General features: G+C 43.4%; 1 protein-coding gene across 23 annotated transcripts in view; it reads right to left on the minus strand.

The window, feature by feature from the left end:
* KIAA1217 (KIAA1217 ortholog) overlaps window positions 1–24,887 on the minus strand; it is a 367,324-nt gene that overhangs the window by 25,164 nt on the left and 317,273 nt on the right. For 17 of the 23 annotated variants that reach the window (XM_053359238.1, XM_053359232.1, XM_053359228.1 and 14 more), the window contains 4 exons: window positions 12,045–12,859; window positions 6,787–6,891; window positions 5,925–5,974; window positions 2,627–2,790 (listed from right to left, as the gene is read on the minus strand). In XM_053359238.1, the coding sequence (XP_053215213.1) occupies window positions 2,627–2,790; window positions 5,925–5,974; window positions 6,787–6,891; window positions 12,045–12,859 (1,134 nt within the window). Of the gene's footprint in view, window positions 1–2,626; window positions 2,791–5,924; window positions 5,975–6,786; window positions 6,892–12,044; window positions 12,860–15,943; window positions 16,146–24,887 lie in introns of those variants that run through there. The other 6 variants (XM_053359230.1, XM_053359234.1, XM_053359237.1 and 3 more) reach the window with 2 other exon arrangements.

Below are 24,887 nucleotides of genomic sequence, written 5' to 3' on the forward strand. Positions count from 1 at the left end.
TATGCCACAGGTCTCACGTTCCATCCCTGGCAACTCTAGCCAAGAAGCATCTCTGGTTCAACTCAGGATAAGGGAGCTTTGGATGTTATAAATCTGAAAACTAAACTGGCAAAGTGAGCACCTTCAGTGATGAGGCACCCACCCCCTCTTTAGCACCAATTTAAAAACAAAGAGCTGGTTTTTAAATCTGTATGAAATTTCGGTTGCACACCTATCCACATCTCTTACGCCCACACAAAATGATTTGGTTATTTATTTATTTTAGGATTACTAGAGACTGGATTTATCTGGACGCTCCTATTTCTCTTCTGCACACAGTCGAAGGCATGGCCACATTGCTGAACATCAGTTTATAAATTAAAAGTGACTTCCCAAATAGGATTTGCTGTTATAAGCCTTGAATTTTTCATATGATTGAATTATCTAATTACTCTGCTTTCGTGGCCAGGCGCATGATTTCATGCTCCTTTTTTTTTGCCTTTTATATAACAATCCAAAGTGAGTGCATTGCTAATCCAGTTCATTATACCACTTGGGGAGTTGCATATACCACTGATCAGTCAACAAATTGGCTGGGTACAAGCAGTGGCTCTCTTCCTACACCTTCATATTGTTATGGGTTTGTAGGGGGCAAGGACCCCCGAAAATGTCTGGGTGCCGGCTTCTCCCCATAGGTTCTGAAATTAGTAAATGTGGGGGGTTTGAAGCCAAGTGTGACTAGACATACACCTGCCGTTTCAGAGGGGGAAATTATAGCCACTAGAGTAGAGGGAGCCAGTATTGCTATCTAAGGCCTCTTCCTACAGAATTCCCCATCAGATGCATGGGCTGGAAACCCAAAGTTTTATTCTTGCCCCTGCAGGGTCCAAACGATGCCATTCTGACAACAAAACTATTAAGAGACACAGCTCCAGATTATCTCAGCAGCTATCTAGGCTCAACAGTATACAGACGCACTTCTTTAAAAATAGCTAGAAAACGATGAACTGGATCCAACTGATGGCTCATCCGCACGCATGATGTGGCAGCACCCTGGCAACTATTAGGCAATAAATAGTTTCCCCATGAGCAGATGGCAGAGAGGCAGAATTAAGTTGGGTCATCCTTCCAAGATTAATCCTTCTATCTCCACACAAAGGTCCAGCATGGTGAAAAGTAACCGCACCTGTATGGAGCGCCCCAGTTCCTTATGCTTCAGATGAGTAAAATGAATAGTGGCAGTGGGGTTAAGAAAAGTCCCTACCTCTGCAGAGCACCATGACAACTGGATGGTGTGGGGGGGGATTGAGGGAAGAGAGAAAAGGGACAGTTGACTGATAAAGGCAGAAGTATGCTTCCGGATGTCCAACACTGTGCTGAATCATAGCTTAAACAAAAAATACACATGGGGAATCCCCCCCTTCATTTGATTAATAGGTTTTGTTCTAAAGGGGTCAGCAAACTTTTTCAGCAGGGAGGGGGTCGGTCCACTGTCCCTCAGACCTTGTGGGGGGGGGCTGGACTATTTTTTTTTGGGGGGGAATGAACAAATTCCTATGTCCCACAAATAACCCAGAAATGTATTTTAAATAAAAGGACACATTCTACTCATGTAAAAACACACTGATTCCCGGACCATCCATGGGCTGGATTTAGAAGGCAATTGGGGCGGATCCAGCCCCCGGGCCTTAGTTTGCCTACTCATGAGTTAGATTAATCCAGGAAGGAATGATAAATCTACTATAATCCATGATAGCTAAATGCAGCTTCCATGTATAACAGATGACTCTCCTCCATCCAAATATTTATGCCCTACTTTTGAGCATCCCAGGGACCCCTGTCAGAATGTTGTTTGAAAAAGGAACTAACTTTTTATTAAGCCTCTATACTTACTAAAACCTTCCAAATACCAACATCTGCCACTTGGTTTGGTGCCCAGAGTGTCTGGGAAACCCGGCCAGATGGGAGGGTTATAAATTTAATAATAATAATAATAATAATAATAATAATAATAATAATAATAATAATAATAAAAATGGGATGGGTGGGGGTAGGTTTTAAATCAACCTACCTGTCAGATATATATCCGTATCAGTGTTGGGTGACCTGTGGCTCTCCAGTTGTTGCTAGACTTTGCTTCCCATCAGCCCCAGCCAGCAAGGGTCAAAGGTCAGGGTCATGGGGAGTCAGGGTCCAACAACACCTAGAGGGCCACATGTTTCATACGTTTAATATATCAACAAAACATTTGAGACAAACTGGACTCAGAATAACAAAAGCTGATTTGGCACATAAACACTCAATTCCATGGCTTTTGTTCTTCTGCTACTTCCTTTCCTCTGTAACCGAAGTCTCTAAGTTGACACATAGAGTGTAGAAGATATTAATGAGTGCACAATCTTATCAGGAAACCAGCTTCCAGGGGACATCCATGTTAGCGCGTTGCAGCAAAAAAACTACATCAGGTCTTGCAGCACCTTGGAAACTATCAAATTTATTGTACCGCCATAAATTTCATAGAGACTAATGCCACAATAAATCTGATAGCCCTTAAAGTGTCACAACAAGACACTCTGTTGCTTTAAAAGGGGGAAAGTGTCCATCGCAGGCACCTCTCCTCCTCCAAGCAAAAAAGGCCCAGTAATACCTGTAGTTGCCGCATCTGGTGCAGCTGGAGACGGAGATCCGACACGTTGCGTTTCATGTCAAAGAGGCTGACTTGCATGGCTGTGGAGCCGACCGGCGTGACGCTGGCAGGGGCAGCTTCGACAGCTAGTAACGAGTTCTTCCCACTGGAGACATGAGCAGATCCTGAACATAAACAGCAGCAAACTGATTAATTAAGAGTGAATCTTCAGTCACCTTTTCTCTCCTCTTCCTATCATAAAATGTTAAGGCTCCTATGGATCACTTAATTCACTCAACAATGCAAAAGCAAGATCACAGATTGTTCCTGTCGTGTCCTAGGCTGCCTCCCTTTTAACTGATAGGATGGTAAAGAATAGATGGTGTTAATAACTGAAGAAATAAGAGGAATCATCAAGTGATAACTGCTGTTCACTGTGTTCAAAATGAGTTCAAAACAAGACACGTGTTTTCCCTTATCCTCGTATATCTGACTGAACCTATCCGCAGCACTCAAATAATAATAATATTATTATAATAATTTATTATTTATACCCCGCCCATCTGGCTGGGTTTCCCCAGCCACTCTGGGCGGCTTCCAACAAAACACTAAAATACAATAACCTATTAAACATTAAAAGCTTCCCTAAACAGGGCTACCTTCAGATGTCATCTAAAAGTTTGGTAGTTATTTTTCTCTTTGACATCTAATGGGGGGGGCGTTCCACAGGGCGGGTGCCACTACCGAGAAGGCCCTCTGCTTTGTTCCCTGTATCAAACTCACCCATGTATCCATATAATTTTTTTCGGGATTTTCTACAAGCAGGTAGACAAACCTTGGTTACAGCTAGAAAGAGTTCAACCATGGGCCCAGGTTCAGATGGTAGGCTAAGCCAAATCACAGCTTAGCTTAATGTAGAGCAGCAGCAAAACAACCAGTGATATCCTTTTTGGGATCCCACATAATTGCTCATTTATGCCACAGCATCATGGTTGGGCTTAGTGTTATGTGCAAACCTGGCCTCTTCCTCCAGCGTAAACCATGGTTTTATTGTACACCTGAGATCTTAATTAGGGTTAAGGCAAGGAATATGGAGTGGAGCCTGCAAGCATTTTCACACTTCCCAAATACATGAATTCAATGCAAGCAAGGAGAGGGAAGAAGAAACAGGATTAATATGTCTTAAATCTGCTGAACTGAAAAGTGACACACCTAGTTATCAACAGCTCCTCATCTTCAAAGCCCTATTTCCTCCTGTTCCTCTCCCATCATCAGATATGATCTAGAATTGTCTGCTGCATGTGGGCAGCTACAATGGGATAACCTTTAACTTGGTTGCAACAGACTCCCCTTTTGACTGGTTAAGTCATGCCTCCATTTTGCAATCCAGGCATGAGGCTTAGCTATGCCCTTCAGTAATAATAATAATAATAATAATAATAATAATAATAATAATAATAATAAACAACCCTAAGCATAGCATGGAATGGTGATAAACAGATTTATTTTTTACTGCCTCATGCTGCAGTTGCCTTGAAATTTTAACATCAATGAGATCACATATGGGCTTGATACCAACGCACAAAATCCTCGTGTTGCCTGCCTGTCGCTCAGCTGATGAGCTTCTGGAGGAGTTTCCCGTCCAGAAAGGGGAAAGGAGGGCAGGGAAAGACATCCTCGCCTGTTGCTCTGTGGCTAGTCACACGTTGCCAGCTGGCATTTGACCTAGACTGTGTTTTTTTCCAAGGGTATAAAAAGAATTAGCATCATCTTCCCAGGAGAGAAATAAAAATGGCAGATGCGCATTCCTTCACTGCCTACCACACCCATCTACCCATCTGTGCCTTCCTCCAAAAACATTTCAGCCCAGGCAGCGCTGAATTTGGAGAAGGGGAAAAAAGTACTGCATGAGCACAGGGCTGGATACATATCAATCACAGCAGCAAAGTGCAGAACATGCACCGTAGAACACGGCACTTTTACATGACCCCAAAGTTAAGCCCATTCTTCTCATGCTCAAGACAGTAGCTGGGGAGAGGGGGAGTTTTCTCCAGGAAACACAATCCAGTTCCAAGTCTACAGCTACTGAGCTCATGTCTCTTCTTTGCACATTTAAACTTCTGCAACTGCCTTTCTTGAGAGGGCCCCACCCCAGGACAAAGAACAGGACGCCATAAAAAAGCAGCAACACGTTTCCTGAAGCATTCCAAGGAATTTCGGCCTTCTGCGGAGTTCTGGAAAAGCAGTCCCATGAACCATAACAAAACAATGAAACAGAAGTCCTGGAAGGCTGCAGGCTTCCTGTTTATTGTTAAGGCAGGTTCATATGCTACACCTTTTCCCCTACAAGGGTATGATTGCACCACTGGTTTTCTACAAGATCCATCCTGAAAATAGCCCAAAGAAGAGCTGGTGTGGTGGTTTTGCACCTCATCCCAAGCTCTATCATCGATTACTGTGAACAAAAACAGGAAAAGGGGAGCACTAAACAGGGATAAAGTTAGCACCTCATTAAAAAAAATAATACAGATCTTCCCATGATTCATATGGACAAATGTTGTGTCCTTCTTCCAGGCCAAAGTTCATGAGCCTTTGTTAATGGAAATCTGCATTTTTTGTTTCAAGCCGAATGCTGAATTTGTACAAATATTGTACACCCTTTCATCCATCCTCCACAGACACTGCTAATTTTTCATGTGGAGATTTGAAAGTGCTGCTGATATGCAGTCCTGAGTCACTGCCCATCAGCTGGTAGGTGGAGGCTTCCTGTAGGGATTGGCCGCAGTGATGGAGCTCCTATGGGAAACTCAGTTGTGCGGCCAATGGAACTGCATCTCTACCTCCCTAGTACCGGATTTCATATACAACAAGTGGGTGTGGTTTGGGGGGAAACGGCCTCACAGGCTAAACTGCGAACTGTGTTAGCTTGAATCTCACCAGTTCTGCATCCTGATTCAGAAACATACAAGCAGGGTCTATTGGAAGCAAGCAGACTCCTTAAAAACAGCCAACAGGACAGCGAATCATGATTCAAATTCTGAAGAACACCAGCACCCCAAGCTCTGGCAAAAAACCCCAATTCGCTTCTTTCTCCAAATCTAAACTGCAAAAACACTTTCCAGTGTAGAACTCCAGGCTAAATACAGCACCATCCTTGTTAGCAAAAGTGTATTCTAGCTGCCCCTTTGGTCCATTTGCTTGGACTCGCATGGATACTGCATCTTAAAGGCTGGAGCAAACAAGGAACATTCAAGCCCTTTTATTAATTGCCTGATCTCCCTTCAAGCAAAAGGCGCTTTCGTAACACAAAGTGTCTTACCTGGCTTCTCAGCACTGCTTTTACTAGTCACAGTTTTCACCATCTTCTCACTAAATGAAACAAAAAAATGGGGAAAGAATTATGCAAGCCCGGTTGTTGACAGCAAACCAACTATCAATAAATCAGCTAGCAAGAATTTTGATTCTAATGACAACCTGAATTATCTGGAATACAGAATGGACTTTTATTGTTAAAAACTGGTAGAGTCTAGGATTGTTCATTTAATATACAGCTTTAAACACCCAGAGGAGAACTGTGAGTTGCCCCCCAAGCCTCCAAATACTGATTTGGGCATTTAGTGCCACCAATCCCAAGCATGGAACCCCTGACAGAGGTTCTGCAGGCATCCATACTGTAAACCATCAGATGTGTCTAGAAGACTTTTAAGCTGACAGACCTACTCAGTTTTTTACTTATTATTTTTTTATATGAGCCATTTTTTACAATTTTGTGTTGTTTCGTGGCATTTTATGTCACACACCGCCTTGATATTTTATGCCACTGGGCAGTTAATAAATACTTTGATCAATGATTGAAAACAAAACAGGGATAAATCTCCAAATACATTTATTCACTTGACTGATTATAACGCCAAGAAGAAGAATGTCTCGAAATGTGTTGTGCATTTTATTCTCCTTGCTTAAACTCAACTTTTAAGCCATTTTTTTTAAAAAATTAAAGCTGAAAAATAAAAATAACTGAGCAAAAATCCTGACCCAAAAGATGTCAATGGCAAGCATTCCCCACAGCATCCTCCATGGGGTGCAAGATTCTCCCCTAAGAGTGCCTGGGCTTTTTGCCCCCTGTGGTGATCAATGAAATAATTACAGGGAAACAGATTTAATGAATTCTTTTGTTTTACCTAGAAGCCTCTTTGCTATTACTTGTATTTGGCCCTTTTAAAAGCGCAGACTGAACAAGACCAGTTAAACTGGCAATCTGTTTCTCCATTGCTTGCATCCTCTCTCTGTAAGACAAGAGAATCGTTTGTTAAAGCCAAATGTATTTAACTTTCAAGACTCGATTTCTTTTCTAGCTGAACGAGGACCACAAGATTAGAAAGGAAGACACCATGGAATTTGCTCAGTGCCTCCTGGCCATTAATTTCCATGTACCTTGTGTGAGAGGAAGACCAAACCACCACATCCTTTGTCAAAGTGCTGTACGGACTAAAACCAACATTCATTACAACAGTCACAGCTGCCCCTTATGATCTCTCTCCCTGCCTTTTATGATCTGAGCTAACTTCTCAGTTCCCCCACTACATTCTGATCATCCTTTCTCTAGGCTACTGTAGCCTTTTTCTTAACAGGTCTTCTCTCCCTCCTGCCGCGTCTCTCTGCCCCCTCTCTCTGGAAGAACCAGAATCTTCTTCCTTGCGCTGTGTTCTTTGCAAGCGTCTGTACTGCTTGCCTGAGTTTCTCCACTACCGACTGCAAACTTTTAGAAAGTTCCTCGCCTTTTTACTTGTGGGCTGTACTTCTTCTCTCAAACTCCTGTAACTCTCAACCTCCACTCCATAAGTAAACTCCTCTGGTTTGGGCTTCCTCGGTCCCTTTGTGCTACTCCTATCCTTTCAACATGCAATGGCATCCTCTATTCTTGGCACTGTGTCAGAATTGTCCTCCAGCAGGATCCAGTCCTTCAGCATGCTTGAGGGGCCAGCCCTGCTTCATGAACCAAAGGTTCATGCACTAAACAAACAAACCAAGTCATCTTAACACCAAAGATCCATAGCAGATCAGGCCATTTCCTAACACGTATAATGACGTCTGGGTCAGCTCTGTTTGCTGGTCCAAATTAGAAGGATTCCCCCCATCCATCTCTAAACCACCTTAGTATTGCCTGACTTCCTTTTCAACTTAATAGCAGCCAATTCTTGTTCCTTCTGCAGGTTTCCCATGAAAACCACTTATTGAATGACCCAGGCCTCCTCTTGTCTTCACCTCATTCGCCACCTGACTCTTTCTTATGGCACATTTGCTATCAGTCTCTGAACTCTCCCCTCTTTGGTCATTATTTTAGTTCCATTTAAAGTCGAAGACATTATCTGCTCTGTCACCAAATGGATCAAGATTTGTTTTTAACATTAATCCCCTTTGACAGATGCTTTTGAACAAGTCCTACGAGGAAAAGTGATCCTTCCAAGTAGATGGGCAACTTGTACAATTGTACAATCTATTTATAGCGTGGGCTTATTCTATGGCTTAAAGTACAAAGGTTTACTGTGCAGCAGAATTGGTTATTTCAAAACCAAGCATCATATTAGGCATCTTATGTAGGCAGGCTTTCCACACACACCCCATAGCTCAGTAGCAGAGCATCAGTTTTGCATGCAGAAGATCACAGGTTCAATACCCATCATCTTCAGGTAGAGATGGAGGAGACACCTGCCTGAAAAACCTGGAGAGCTGTTGATAGCCCATATGGACCACACTGAGCTGCATGGACCACTGGCCTGACTCAGGATAAGGCAGCTTTCCATAAGTTTCTATCCAACCCTTTTGTTTTTATCTCCTGCACTTGTCTGTTTTATTAGATTGTTTTTGATTTTTTTAAAACTGTATTTTATTTTTTGTTTCTAATTGTTTTCAGCTGCCTTGGGTGGCATGTAGTCATCTCAAGGGCTGGGCGTATGTTTTAAAAACATAAGTAAATACATAAATTAAATACGTCGAACCAAGCATTGAAATTATGCTGCTTTTGAAAATAAGAATGAAAGCAGGAAGGAACGGTTCAAGCAGTAGCTACAGTGGGCACTTAATATGCAAAGTGAATGGGACTCATTTATTTGCTTCTGGGAGAGCACAGAAATAACCCAATCACAGACTTATACGTGGATTAGAAAACAGTTAACCTTTGGATTGCACACTTCCCTGAATTTTGTGGCTCAAAAATGCAAAATAAAATGTGTCTGTTTACATCTGAAATGTGTGCAAAAATGCATATTATAGGGGAAAGCATACAACAAAAAAAGCCCCTTTTGTGTGCAGTGTGAGCCAAGTCAATCTAATGATCATGACCTACAGGACCCACCTTAGCTGGGGTTCCCTTTGAAGGCTCCTTTCAGGTCAGCATGCAAGATCCACCTAGCTGAGAAGTGAGATTCTCTGAGTGCTAGGAGCAGTCTCTTCTCTGGAATGCCTTTGCAAAACAGGACCACCTTAATCCACATTTTCAGGAAAGGGGTGTGAATCTTACTGCCTTGCTTCTGCTCAGGCCAAATCAGCAGGAATCATTTTAAAGAGCAGTACAAAGTCACACCGTTAGAATGACTGCCTTGCAAGGAAGCCTGTAGTTGGCAAGGGTGGTACAGAACAGCCAAAATAGCAAACCTGCACCCTTCCCCAAGGAGATTTCTTCTCCCAGCTGTGAATTGCACACACTCATCAAGCTGCACAGTGACCTAGCAAAGCAGAAGGAGTCTTGCACACTTTCCAGATTTTCTGGGCAGAGTTGTTATTCTGTTCCAAGACTATCTTCCTTCTCTGACTGTCCAAAATAAAGTCTAAAAGAAGCACAATGGATACAAGCCTGTGACCCTCTGGAGTCCAATAACAGAGTACTGTGATACTTCCTTTTGTGCAGGCAGATTTCTCTTCTTATTGTTCAATTGAAGCTCTGTGTGAAACAAGCCTTGTCCTGTCTTACAACTAGCCTGAGGTCATTCAGAACAGGGCATTAATACACGTTCCTAAATTGATCTCTACCTCTCACTCTGAAATTATCTGAGCACTGCTTATACGTTTTTTCCTTCTCCCAGAGGCACCTTTTTTACTTTCACATTGAATAGGTGACACATCATCATCATCATCACACCTGGTGCAAGCATAAACCAGAACGCCAGTCATAAAAATCTTCCATTCAAGTTCATCTGCTTCATTAGTCTACGTGTGCATTAAATATAGACAGATGATGTATCTTAGGGTGAGCAGCTTGGAGGAGTAGCACTCTCACACATATATTATTAAGGAAGAGTTCCAATTATTTTATACTATAATGAAAACTAAATTGAAGCTCTCTCAGAAAAAGAGAGAGAAAGAGCGAGAGAGAACAGACACATAGCTCAGGGGTGGAGGACCACGTTTTGCAAGCTGAAGATCATGCTAAAGATGGAGCATAATTTTGGAACTGGGGAGGGCAGTCCTAAATGAACTCCTCCAGTTCTGAAAAGCTGAAGCTATTACAAGCAGAGCCAAACTCTCCCCTGAACCTCAGCTCAACTTGTAATTAAACATTTGGGTTCACATCTTCTCCATTCCCCTACTCCTTCACACTTGGGAAAGGGTCAAATAAATAGCTCCCACCTTCTCTCTTTAGAACTAACCACAGTTCCCCGTGACATCCAAACTCAGGGAACTGTGGTTTGTTCTAACTATAGCTAGTTAACTAAACCAAGCCCTGAGTACAGACCTCCTCTTAGCTTCACTTGAAATAAATATTGTCTTCTAGAACCAGGTAAAGACCACCACCAAGGGATAAATCATGCAAGGAAGGCATCTGCCTGCCAGATTGAATGGCTAGCCTGGAAATCTGTGGCTAAGTCAGAATTAGCTCACTAGTTTGGGACTGCTTTGCATTTGCTATTTTAAACTGCTACAAACCAAATTGCTTTTATGGTTTTAAAGTTAAGACTTCAGAGGCATGGTAAACATTTCCGAGGTTAGACAACAGACTAATCTGTGGAAATGGTTTTTCGCTTTCCGAAGAAGCTTCTTAAATGGCCCCATAGCCGCAGAAAGTTCTTTTTCTAAAAAGAAAAAAAGCAGGAAGGTGGCTGCATAATTTTACTAATGTGCTCAATATTGCATCTGAACCACAGGCTTTTTAAATATATATATATATATTCAGAAGCACCATTATGAAAATGGTCTATTTATCACTGTCAATTTCACAAGAATAAGCCACTCTTGGTCCTAAAGTGAGCATTTAGGGGGCTTACTTAAAGGCTGTGCAGCAGCTTACAAAGTAATAGCATATTCGACTTCTGGGACCTGTGGGGGGAGGAATTTGTGGTTAGGAATGAGGCACGGCTGGACAAGTGACTGTTGCTGGAGACACAAGCTGTTATGATGGCTGTTTCTAGATTAAATGCATGACGTGTTTACAGCTCAAAAGCAATTATCTCTACCTCATATAATCATTACCGGCACAATAAATTCTTATTCATGGTGTAAGAAATCTGGAATTAGCTACTAGGCAAGGAAAGTGGCAGTCACCCTGATGGTCAAACTGGGAGCAATGCTGATCCCTACTGCCTGCCACCAGGGCTACTGGTCAGAGGGCAGGACCTGCTGGTTTTATCAAGTTTGTACCCTATTAGTATAACTCAACTGATTCATGAGAATCGAGTAAGAAACACCATGGATCACACCATTAAGATAAAATAAATTTCTATAAGTACAGCTTGTTCTCTCTCTCTCTCTCCTTCCTTTTATTTATTTGCTTTTAGCACTATCTAAAAAAGGCACAAGCTGGTGCACAATAAACAACATATTATTTACTTAACATGATAATAGGATGGATCCAGACTTAGTCATGCTTAGTTCCCATGTTTAGGGAAGTTTTTAATGTTTGAAGTTTTATTTTGTTTAATATTTTGTTGGGAGCTGCCTAGAGTGGCTGGGGAAACCCAGCCAGATGGGCAGGCTATAAATGAAGTAATAGTAGTAGTGAACCCATCGAAATCTATGGCACTTAAGTTAATCATCAATAACTTCAGTCCCACTGACTTCAGTGGGTCTATTCTAAGTCAGAATCCAACCAGGCAAACAGGGTTACAAGAATATCTCTTCTATACCACATAGCCATATGTAAGCATGTCAAGAACAGAGAACGCATAGAGTTGAAAAACTGCCAAGGGTCCCCTACAAAGCCTAGAAGTGGACAAGATGCATCCACTGAATGCACCCCTATAGCTTGTCAATAGGCAGGATGAACGAATATGGGCCACAGGGGAAGGGCTCCCGTTTCTCATTTGGGTCTTTTGAAGCTGCCACACAAGACTAAGAGGCCACAGTGATGAAGGACACGGGAGAGACTCAAATCTTACCTGTCCTTCAGCTGTCACATGACACACACTCATCCAGACAAAAGCCATACCATCTTGCTCTGCCTTACCTGGTCTCATTCTCTTTGGGTATCACTGCTGATCCATAGCCAAAAGCTTTCTTGTCTGGTACCGACGGGACTACCTCAACCATGCCGGGTAAGCCCATGACATTTCTTGGTTTTGCTTCTACGAACACAGGTGTCCCTGGGTCTTTCTTAAGGGACTGGCGACCTGGAGACGACCTCTCAAGGTGAATGGTGTGAGGAGACACTTGGGAGTTGTGATGGGCGTGAATGTCTACCATCCGAACATCAGCTACTCTGTGAGGGGAGGCAGGAGGAGTTTTGGAGCCCAGAGTCGGCAGGTGGCTGTCGGGGTATTTCCTGGATTTTTGCCGGTACAGCGACTGCTCCATGATCTCAGGCTGCATAGGAGGGTTACAGTAAGTGCTTGAAGACCTCATGGTGCTACGATGGTAAGCAATGATGTGGTCAGGAACGTCCAGAGGGTGTCCCGCATGTGAACCTGCGATGCTCATCCTGCCCTCGTGGTACAAGTAAGGGTCGGCGTACAGCCCCTCGTTCCGAAAAAGAGTAAGAGTTTTGCTACCCATGTCCTCGTCGGGCTTCACATCCCTTCTTTCCAAAATGGCACTGGGGCTCGGTGAGATGGATCTCGAGGCTGGCATGTTTGAGAGCCTGTCCCTGGGAATGGTGGCATTGCCAGGGCCGCCGACTGGCCTGGCAGTGCCATAGGGGATCCTGGATGGGGAAGGAGGCATGGAGTGGGGCACTGGAGTAGCCGGTGGAGAGATTGGCAGTGCATGAGGGGGATGTGCAGTGGATCCTGGCCGAGAAGAATTCGGGAAGATTTCTCTCTGCATCTGTAACACAAAGAAATCCACTTAAGAGGCACACTTCTGGGTTATCCTAGGCAAGGATGCAGTGACATAAAATTAAAAATCTAATTTTGAAAGTGAAAATCCTTACCTATACTTTATCTAACTCTAGAGGTATAGGTAGAATAACATACAATATTCAACAATACTAAAGAGCCTTCCCCTCATTATTTGTATACACACACACTAATTCATAATTATTTCCAGTGCTTTTTCCCCCAGCCGGAGCGTGGTTCTGGTACTTCTCAGGTGGGCACCATTGCGGGCCCGCGACTTACTATAACAACTTCATCGTGAATTCTGGAACTTATTATTCTTGGGGGGGAAAGCGCACTGATTATATCAACATTATTCTGATTTCAGATAACCATTTTGGTGTGTTCTACCTAAGCAAAATGCACACATGAAGCAACTTTTGGCACCATCTGTTACAGTTTTGAGAGACAAGACGTATGAACAAATGGGGGTAGAAAGAGGGGGAGGGATTTGTGCTCCTCCTTTGCAATGTAGAAAAATGAATCTAAAGGTGAATCCCAGATATGACATCATAAAATGATCCACGTTTGGAACAAGGCTTCGTATGAAAAGGCCAATTAAGTTGGGGGTGACCTGCATCTAGACATGTGTTCAAAATCTTTGCCCATTAAACCTTCCCAGCCAGATAAACAGCAGCCAGATACACCCCATGTGGTTACGTTGAAGGTTATATAGGTAGAATGGCACTTCTTTATGGGGTGTAAAAGTGGACACTGACTGCCCTACAGCTGTTCCTCTGGTACAACAGCCACCACCAAAATAAGATGTATAGTTTGCACATCCTGGAAACATGGTGCTCCACTGAATATATCCGGTATGAGCTTCAAAGCATCTGCACAATTACATTGAGCTCAAATGCCTCTGACAGCCACGGAACTTAGGAGGTGCCACATGTTGGATGGTGACCTTAACTAGGAAAAACCATCTTTCCACAATTTAAGCACAGGCAGAGGATGTTACCCACTGAGTAGCCGTCACAAGGTGCTCTGCATTGCTACCAAAACAAAGGGCTGAGTTCTCTCCCTTCCCCACCTACGAGTTTATTTTTCATTGTTTTGTCAATTCCCAAGCCAGGATATACATAACACCGGCTCCTATTACACCCATCTCCACAGCTGGGAGTTTGCAGAGGCCTCTTTTTTGTGACCAGAGGTCAAAGAGAGGGTTTGTATCCTTAGGCACCAGAAGAAGGGGAAGGCAAGTAGCCAAGCAACTTCAAAAAGTAAGTAGGAAAATAAGGCGTGGCAGGAGGTGAAGGAGATAAAAAAAAGTAGAAAAGCAAAACAAATCAGTCTACCAAGATACACACACATACAAGTCTATAACTTAGGGTCTTTTCACACATTATGTAATGTAAGCCTTCGGTTTCCCACTGAAAGTACAAATTATCTTATGTGCTTTCCCCTCCCCAGCTCCCTTCTGGTCCAACCATAAGGAAGCTTTCATTTCTATTTTCAATTAACCACAGTTTAGTGTGTCTTCCAAACTCTAACATTGTTAATGTTAAGCATAGTTTAAAAAACCTAACTTCCCAGCACAATGGTTTGAAGTTGGATTGTTTCAAGCAAACTATAGTTAAGATTAACCCCCATTTGTCATGTACAGATGACACAATAAGCTGCAGCTTATTTATTCCTTCTAAACTAGAAGGAAAGGATTCTGAACTCTTCCTCACTGCTGTGCCACAGCAAGAAGGGGCATGGCTCACTGGCTCATTTTTGCCATTATAAACTATGGTTTAGAGTGGTCTGAATCTGGCCACTCTATGTGCTGCTTCATGGGTGCATGGGGTGGTGTATGTTGTGTTAGAAAACGAGGAGTACCACCCCTGGTGGGGTACACACCATGCTCCTTTGGGGTAGTTTATCCACCTTTGGTTCCCACTCTGCATTCAGCTTTCACCTGCAGCTTCTAGAAGCTGCCAGCATGCGACAGCGGCTGGCCACATCCTGGGAACAGCTTCGACTGGCTGGCTAAACCAGGTGAGGGTAACCTATAGTTCTCAAACCCTTGGTGAGCTGGTAACTTCCCCTGCATGAGAAGACAGGCTCCAGTGGTTTGAGTGGATTGTACCAATAGATGCTCTACCACTGAGCTACAACAGAACATGGCTGCTCTCCTGATTCACCCAAGACAACATGAGTGAAGGGACTTCTGGGAAGACACTGGCAAGCAGTGCACCTGCTATGAAGTTATGGCTGATCCTGGCTTCCTAGTCTAAGAAACAACCAGAGGAGTATGTGGGTGTTTCCGACTGCTTCCCATGAGGAAGTGTTTTTTTCTCCTAAGAATTTCATCTTGTGTGAAATGGCGCTAGCCAGATGACCAGCGAATCTGCAGCCCAATCACATTCAGAGGGCGCTTCCTTTTATGCACTTCTAACTGCGCATGTCACGTAGCTCTTCCTGTTGAACCTCTCTGGGCATTTAGTACAAGTGGCCTCCCTATTTATATTCTTTATGATACACACATGCACATGCATGCACACACACAGACATTTTATTAACAGTAGCTTACATTTTAATTTTATTATTCCATTGCTTTTTAAAAACAGTGTATGACTGCATCCCTAACCAACTCTTACATCTGCATATTTGGGTCAGGTGCTGCTCTTACATACATTCCTTAACACAAATAAATTGAGTGCCCCTGCTGCACTGAATATCCCACCAGGAAATCAAATCACCACAATTTATCATCGTATTGAAACAACTTCATTTCATACCAAAATTCAAGTAATCTGTAAATTGCAAGACACAGAAGAGCACCCCACCTCTCTATTGCCTTAAAAAGGCAGCAGTACATTATTTTTTATTATCTCCCAAGTCCACAAAAGGAACTCTCGCCTGCAAATATTCCCCTCAGACACAAATCTTTTAAACCATGCTTTGTTATTATCTCACAAATCCTTCCGTTATTAGATGCTGATAAACCAATATTAAAAGAAAAAAGCATGCAGGCAACATTTCAAGCCAAATATTGTTGTTTGTCACTCCAAAGTTTCTTCCTTTCCAAATAATAAAAGTCACTTACATTAATTTAATTAGCTCTACTGGTAGAGCAATGAGATGGTTAGTCTGCATTCCACATGCTACCGCTCTTTTTTTGCTTTCAAAATTTTAAAGATTCGGTCTAGAATGAGATTTTTAAAATATGTATATAAAATATCCTTCTTGGAAAAGGTTCTTGTGTGTTAAGAAAGCTCTTCAGTCTCGCGGCTCCCATGCAGCGTGGGCCATTCTTGCTCTACTTGATTCTCTAAACAACATTGCTTCAATAGGCTAAAGTACTTTTCCACATGACAAAGCTTCAGTTTCTCCTCCCTCTAGAAATTAGTCACTAAATACCCCTCCCTTGTCATGTCATCCAGTCACAAACTGTGCAACATACCAGATTGCGCATGAGCCAGTGAATTAAGCACACGTATTGAAATGCACAGATGATACCAACTTGGAAGGGTCTATTCTTTCCAAGGAAAGGAAACAGGGAACAACCACAAGACTTTGTTTTGGAAAGAAAAGAGAAGAAAAGTGAGGGGTGGGGGTGGAGAGAAAAACCAATGGGAGACATCCCTGTAATTGACTGCAGAAAAAGGACAAAATCTTAAACTGCTTATGTTTTAACAAGGACAAGATGCTGGAAGCGTGAACCAAAAGCCCACAGCCTGTTTATCAGAGCAATTTAAAAACCACACACATTATGCAGAGCCTGGTTCACTTGCAACCATTAAATGGATGAAATGGGAGGCTGTCTTTAGCTGCACCTGGGCAACCCAGGAGCCTGTCTACTAATTAACTAGTTACCTTTGCTACTTTGCCAAGTTGGACTTTGGGCAGCCGTCATAAATCAATTCCGTAGCTATCCGCAGAACATTACACATGCAATTAAGTTGGGCTGGAGGGGAAGTAAAATAAAAATGCAGGCGTAAAGCGTTTGTTTAGAACAAAAGCTGGGTTAGCTGCTTCTTACATGTGGAAACCGATAAAGGTGAAAGTGCTTGCACTAGGTATACGTACACAGAGAAACACTTAAACATAACCCACCTACAGAACTTATTGCCGCAAGAACTGCACATTTAGTGTAAATGCACTGAATGTTAGATGATGAGGTGAATTTTGCACTCCTGAACAGAGAGCAGCACTATGGAGGATGGGCTTATCTGTGGTAAACAGTCACTGAGACACAAAAAGCAAAACCTCTTGTTTTCAAGGCTCCCATATGCAGATTGCCAGATGTTGGGAATTAGCAACAGGAGGGCTATCACAACTGTGCCCTGCTTCTGAACCTCCCAGAGGCAGCTGGCCGGTCAGTGTTAACAGCCAAAATGCTGACTTCAATGAACTGGTGGTCCAACCTCAGCATAGTAATTATTACATCTTCATTGGCTCGTTGAAGCATTGTTGGCAATTTCATTAGAGGCAGCAAGTTTGCATTAGTAACACATTACACCAGTTTGATTCTCCATGCGTTCTTCATTTAAAATGATACTGCCTGCTATTTTAGAATGGGAGGTTATTCTCCTATTTCCATCACAGAGTTACAATTTCCAGGCTGGTTTATCAATCAATCCCCTTTCCCAGTGAATTCTGGGAATTATAACTGTGGGGAGAATAGGGGTGTCTCCTAACAACTCTCAGCACCTTTTAGAAACTATAGTTCCCATGTTTCTTTGGGGGAAACCATGACTGTTTAAAGTGGGTACTATAAGCATTCCTCTCCATCTCTTGAGCAACATTATCCTTCTGGCTAGGTTTCTAACAATTATCGCCACTCAACAATTTCCACTGCTTGACTCACGCATGCTCCCTTTCTGCCACTTCAGTTCCAGCCTGAGGTCACTGGGCCCACAGGAGCCAAACAGCAGCGATCCCAGCAAAGCTGAAACCCAAACCCAGTTGGAAAACACTGGCCCTGCCTGTTTTATAACCTTGTTACCAATAACACATGCAGCTTAAGTTTGCACACACAGAGCTGTTTACACAAATACACCCATAGGGCTATGTCACAATAAGGGACCTGTTTCTTCATTGCTTTTCATCAGGACGATCCTGAATAACATACCTGAAGATGAGCCAAGCCTCACTGCAGGAGGGAAGCCGCTGTTCACATTTTACAGCTGCATGAGCACTGTATGGGAGCGAGAGTTAAGTGGCTCAGCCAAGGTGAATAAGCATAATGCCCTGCAGCTCATTAGGGACCAGTATTTGTGCTAAGTTAGATGCACACTGGTGGAGGTGGGCATGCCAAGGCCAAGACATGGGGTGGGGTGGGCTGCCAAGCCGCTTCTTTTCCATGGGTGTAAATTGAGTCTGGTCTGATTTAGAATGAAATAATCCCACTTCTTTCCCTCCTTCACACACTGAGCACCAAGACCACTCTGGGTCTATGAGCTTGTGACCTGCAGGAACTGCAAAGAAGGCAACCTGTGCACTGCCACCCAGCTCTTGCCGAAGCAAGAAGACCAGGGAGACCTATAAGACCAGCAAGCAAGCCCTTGCACACCAACAGATCAGATGGAACTCTCAGAGCCTGACCCATAAATGGACTAATAGGTCATGCTTGCTCATTGGCTTGAGCAATGAGAAGATTTTCTCACACCCCTTTGGTGCTGGGCATAGCCAGTCTTCACTGTCAGACCTACAGCTGATGAGTATGACAGAAAGGTCATTGGTAGAGCACCTGTTTTGCATGCAAGAGGTCTCAGCTTCAACCTCTGGCATCTGTAGGGCTGAGAATGTCTCCTGACTAACCCTGCAGAGCTGAGAAAGATGGACCAATGGTTTGGTTCAAGGCAGCTTCCAGTGCTGCTCCTAAGCTTCTGAACAGTATTGTTAGGAGTTAGTGGGTAATTCCTGGATATAAGTAAGTGTTAGAATTCAACCAGTGCTTGGAGTATTAATATGGGCTGCTAGATGCTGGATTTTGCATGTTAAAATACAGGTCAAACCAGCTTCCCATGTCTAGTAATCACCTGGGGAGATGGGCCATTAAAAGAGGACAAAGGAAGCAAAGCACAGAGCAAAGACTCTGTGCCGGCCAGCAAATGGGGGGGGGAGCACCCCTCCCCAAGCTCTGAGATCGCTAGTCGGAAAACAATGCCAGGGTTTTTGTTAGGAGGAAGTTTTAGGATGATTAGTTGGCTGTGATGTGACTGAGGGGGAAAAGGACTCCCATCTGTTAAGTACCAGCAAGTTGAGAAGTGGGGGGTCAGGGTACAATGTAGGCAGACAGTTTGAATCCAAGGCTGCAGGAATGAGAGAAACAGAACCCTCTTGGAGTGTAATGCTTTGAACCCCTCCATGGTAGGCTCAGGTTGTACATGTGTGTAAATAAGCCGTACATCATAAAGACACTACAGTCTCTGCTGTGGTTCATTTGCAAAGGAAACGCAGACCCTGGGTAAGCAATTGGAACTCCCTGCCATCTTGCCCTGCTGTGGAAATTGGGGGTGGTGTGTATCAGTATTCTACACTGAATAAGCCTTGGTCATTGTTTAAGCAGCAGAGACACCAGTGTTGCTTCCCTCCCTCCCTTATGCCCAAATGCACAGTTTATGTACACTCAAACACACACAGTTTGCAAATATTCTGAGGAGTAGCCTCATGTTCCAGGAGGAGAATGGCTGAAGGGTCAAGAGCCCAGTCCCAAAATATCAGCATCTGTGGTGCTGTCTCCATGGAAACTGGGCTGTGGATGTCACTAGCCTCCTTCACTGTGCTTTCACCCTAGCATAACAGAGGGGCCAGGCCAGGCCAGATCAGATTCTTTGTGCAAACATATGCAGGTCAAGCTTTAGAGTGCCAGTACATAGATCTTAACATGAAAAACATAAGGGAAAGCAAGAATCCCGATGCTAAATCATGTACGTTGTATGTGCGATAAGGTGAAAGAGTAGACCTCAGGCATGAACGCACATACTCCAATTGCATGCATGGAGCCTTAAATAAGAACCAGGGCTACATGTACAAATTAAGCAAGCTAACCATGACTCATCTTGTAATTGTTCTAAGCTTCTACAGAGAACTCTTGGCAAAGTTAGGGGACTTTCCAGACTACAAAGCTGAGAAAGGGTGCCAAGACCAGGAAAATACCCTGCTGGTTTCCGTCCTTCTCAAAACGTATCTTGGCAAGGGTTGGGAGTAAGATTGTTAGTAGGAGACAAGATGCAAAGACAATGGCAGTACTATTTGGAGCATAATTTGCTCCAAATAATCCTCTTCTTTTTTGTGTGTCTGGTGGCCACCATTTCCAAACTGGCCAACATGCCCCAGAATGGCACTCTGCCTGGGACACTGGAGAGGTTGCAAAATGGTGACCAGGTTGCCAACACAGCTGCTGCAGCAAAAAAAATAAAGAAAAATTTAATGTGGGCAGCAGGGAACATGGGAGAAGGAAGCTGAACTACTGCCACTGCTAACGGTGAGCCGCATCCCTGCAAATCTGTTGGAAGACTTTTTCTGCCACCCCTAGAGAAAGTCAGTGGAATCCTCCCTCCTCCCCACTATTTATTCGCCTATAAATGGTGGGGATTTTACTGAACATTTGCACGCCGCTCTAGAAACAAGGCAGGCTAGCTCCCAGTGCATCAAGGCCAATGGAGGGAGAAAGAGATTGAGAGAGAGAGAGAGAGAGAGAGAGAGAGAGAGAGAGAGGGAGAGAGAGAGAGAGCGCTTCAAGGCTGGCACTCAGAAATGTTTCGTATCATTTATAGAATTAAACTTGCTTTATTGTTTTTCTTCTTTTTAAAAAATATTTTGATACAGCAGTATAAATAATGCATGAGCTGATGACTGGCTGTAATTCAATCTCACGGTTCTGATAATACATACAAACCACTCAAGCGTCACCCACCATTTTAATTACTTTATCGGGAGCCCTCAAGCTCTGTCTATCTTGCCCAGCAATATCCTGAATTTAATTAATTCCTATTAACTAGTTTTGAATGCTCTAATACTGAAACCAGGTCTTCTCCCTCTTTGCCTTCCGGCCTGACACACATAGTCCAAAGTGGGAGGACAGGGCACCATTCTGGATGGCTGTCAAAGCCTCAGGGCCTGTGAGGAATAGGCCAGTCGGGGAATAACATTAAGTCCGCAGAAATGAGATTCAACCCTGAGTGCTTCATATTTGCTGGCCTGTTCTAATTCTCCCTTCTCTGCAAATATCTCCATTAATTTCCTGGATGCACCACAGACTTCAAACTCACTTGTTTCCGCTTCCACTAGCCTGTGAAGAGGGGGAGGGAGAAGAGTTCGCAGCACAAGGGAAGTAATGGAGGGTTGTTGAGGAAGGAGAAATGACAGCGGTGGAAGCTTTCATCTTCTGCTTCTTGGACATATGAAGAGGCTGATAAGCTGCTCATGGTCTCAGCAACTTTGGCCAACCGTGACCTATCGCAGAGCTTGGGTATTTTAAAGTGCTAAAAGCTCTGTGTGCCAGTGGGGGAAAACAAACAAAAATATGTCATAGGCAACTGGCACCATAGTTATGGCATCGGTTACTTTTAGAGCATGGGTTGCAACCGTAAAGAACAAGCAGATTTTGAAATTGCACAGGCGTTTCCTTGTTGTCGAGTTAAACTTGTCTGAGTAAGGACTTTAGGAAACATTGCGAGGATGGCTTTGAAGTTCCCAGTACTTTTTCACGAGCTCAGAAGTATTAAACAGAGACACCACACATGCGTGAAACACACACAGAGAGATGGAGGCATGGTGGTTCTTTAGTGTGACAGCAGGACTAGGCTGTTCCTTTTCTCCACCTTCGTTGACATCATTTTGTGCTCCACACACAGCACTGCATTGTTAAAGAATGGGCCACGCAGTTCAGTGCTGCCCCATGGAATATTGCTATAACCATTAATCCAGGATGGACATAGCACAGGATGCAGCACGCAACAAGAAGATGCTGAATCCCGTGGTTCATTTTCATGGATGCGATGCTGCCCATCTGGAGCATAGCCCATGCAAAAGTAGGTTTTGATGGCAACCCAATTGCTAAGCACCTAAACTATTAGATGTTCTTCTATTTTTATTTGTTTTAAAGCAAGCCCTGTCCTTGGGCTCAGAATTTAATCAATGGAGCTCAAAATTTGATGCCTGCAAAGGGGGATGGGAGAGCAAACTCTATTATGTTCTGGGCTCAGTTAATAATAAAGTTTTCTTCTTCCTGCACTCATGAATATGTATCTTAAACAGGTCAAGAGTCACTAGGGTGGAGTGGAGGGTGATTTATGATTTAAGGAGGAATAAAATTCCTTTTTTACTCTAGAGGGCCACACTATACACACATATATGGTCCATTATCATATATGTGTATATAGCTAGATAAATAGATAGGTGTGTGTGTGTGTGTGTGTGTGTGTGTGTGTGTGTGTGTGATTTGTTAAGTTTACAAAAAATACATGCGTTGTCTCTTTTTGAAGTCTCTGTTTTCTACAGATCAGTTTCATTTGTTGTGAGACATTAGTGTTACATACAGTGTTAGGTTAGGAAGAAAATAGGGGAAAAGAGGGGGAGGGAGAAATGGTAAGTGGGGTGGGGGTGGGTGGTTATGCTTCTAACTAAGCAAGCATAAAGAGCTCATAACCCACCTACTCTCAGCAGGCAGACGCATCATAGCCAGATACTGGAAAGACCTTTCAGGAGTAAACATGGACCAATGGTATCAAATATTATTGGAAAAAGCCTTATTAGAAAAACTAACCAACAAACTGAAACTGACACAGGGACAAATAGAAGAGGACACCTTCACCCCTTTATCACATACACATCCCAACAAGACAGCAACAAGAATCTGCCGACAGCATATGAATAAATCTGGCTAACCTGATCCAAAACACACACACACACACTCCGCTCACACACAAAAACTAATCTCACTACAGCCAGCCAAAGACAACCAACCACCCCCTAAGGCCACCCCCAACCTCAAGTGAATAGTAAGAGAAGCCATACAAGTAACGCTGACACAAAACCCCACACATACACTAAGCCAAAGAATAGAAGCATATGTTCGTATATTTGAACATGCACACAACATATTAAATCAGCTTGTGGGAGGGCCTCTAACTTTGGTTGGAGCTGTAGTGCTAGGGAAGCCCTTAACACTTTCCGTTTGGCCATCTTCCTGGTCTAACCCTGCTCCAAAAGCTGCTATTAGCCTCAAAGTGGGAAGAACATGCAGAGATGTGGATTTTTTTGTATCTTCATTTCTGCTACAGAACTATCAACAACTCAGGTGGATGGAGACGTATATATTTTAGATAGTGTGGGGAAAGAGCACAGGGGAAGGGGTTAAACACTCCCTCCCCCAGGACCGCTATGCCAATCAAGATCAGTGCCTTCATCCAATCATGTGTGTCATTCACTATATTTTATTTGGTCCAAGGATACAAAAACAAAGAACCACCGGAGGGGACAGGACAATTCTGCAAGTACGGGGTGCCAGACAATTCAGAATGTTTTTTTTTTTTACTTTTAATGAGCCAGGTAAATAAATTATCAGCAAATATAATACCAAATTCAAACACTTTTTTTAAAAAGAAAACTATGGCATTGTTTTAGCTAAGCAAATTGTGTCATAGTGTCCAAGTGTTCTGTCACTATGACAAACTTATCCAGAACAAAGAACATGGCAAATATTCTGAGACACAAAATCTATGTGCCCAATTGTGGAGAGAGAGGAAACATTTGAAGGCCCAACCAGTCACAATCAGGGATTGTGTGGTCTTTGGGAGTACAGAGGGTGCATTAGCTTGTTTACATGAGAACATTTCGAGATAATAGATCCTAAACTCACTTCATTCTCAGCTTTGTTTACATGACCCAGAGGCCAACATGACTGAGTTGAAAGCCAGGAGATGAATTCTGAGTCACCTTGTTATTCATCTCCAGACAAGGGAGTCTGCTTACAGCAGCAAGTATGTTATTCCTTGAGGTGGAACCCCATTTCCATAGAAAAAATGCAGGGCAGAACAACGTATTACACATTATTCCTGCTGGCAGAGCCTGGTGGAAAGCAACAAGACAGAGTATTTAAAAGGGGCAGGCACAGGCAGGGTTGGATCGGCTCGGAATCCACTGGATCCCAAGCTGCTCTCACAGCCAGAACCAGCCGGCATTGAGCCTGATCCTGCCACCTTTCACTGCTTCCTTTGTCTGTGGCTGGGCTATGTCGTATGGCAGCCGCAAAGGGAATGGGATTGCTTTCTAAAACTGTTTATACAATCATGCAATTTTTGCTAAATGGTTTTAAAAACACAAAAACAAACCTGGCATTAGTGAGAGAACATTTTGCATTTTTAAAAAAGAGATAAGTAAGAACAGTTGCAACCACCCACGGGGTACCAATTGGCACCTGAACTCTGCTTCTTGAGGAACAACCGAAACTGGGAGAGGAGTATAAATGTTTAAATTTACCAATGGCTTGAATAATCACACGTAACGAAACTTGACAATTCCTACTGGGAGTGCCTGTGGGGAGATGAAGGGATGTAGTTGTGGAGATGATTGTGCTCCTGTAAGGAAGCCTTTAAGACAGAACAATGGTTTTCTAAAACGTTGACTCTCAGCACAGCGGGAGGAGAAGCCCATCTGGTCAGCACATGTGTGTGGAACAGGAACCTCTCCCGACTGGAGATGTTGAAACAGATGTTCTACATGCACTTGTGGCTAAGTAAATGTGCAACTGCTAATCCAGCTCTGATTATTGACTGGAAAACCTCGATGGTTCTAAAGTACTTAGATTCAGCCTCTCTGACGTTCATCTGCCTGTGTGCATTGAGGCACAGAGGGAACAATAAGCGCCTACTGTTTGCTAATCTTTTTATGTCTTAGGAGCAATCCGGATGCTTCTGCAGCACCACAGGTCCTGCTTCCCTGGTGCTACTCCTCATGCAATTTGAAGGCAAAGGAACCACACGTGTGATGGGCGGGGGGGGGGATGTCGCTCCTTATCAAGATAAGGGATAGAGAAATCA

The sequence above is a fragment of the Podarcis raffonei genome, chromosome 12, assembly GCF_027172205.1.
Source record: "Podarcis raffonei isolate rPodRaf1 chromosome 12, rPodRaf1.pri, whole genome shotgun sequence".
In the NCBI taxonomy this organism is placed as follows: domain Eukaryota; kingdom Metazoa; phylum Chordata; class Lepidosauria; order Squamata; family Lacertidae; genus Podarcis; species Podarcis raffonei.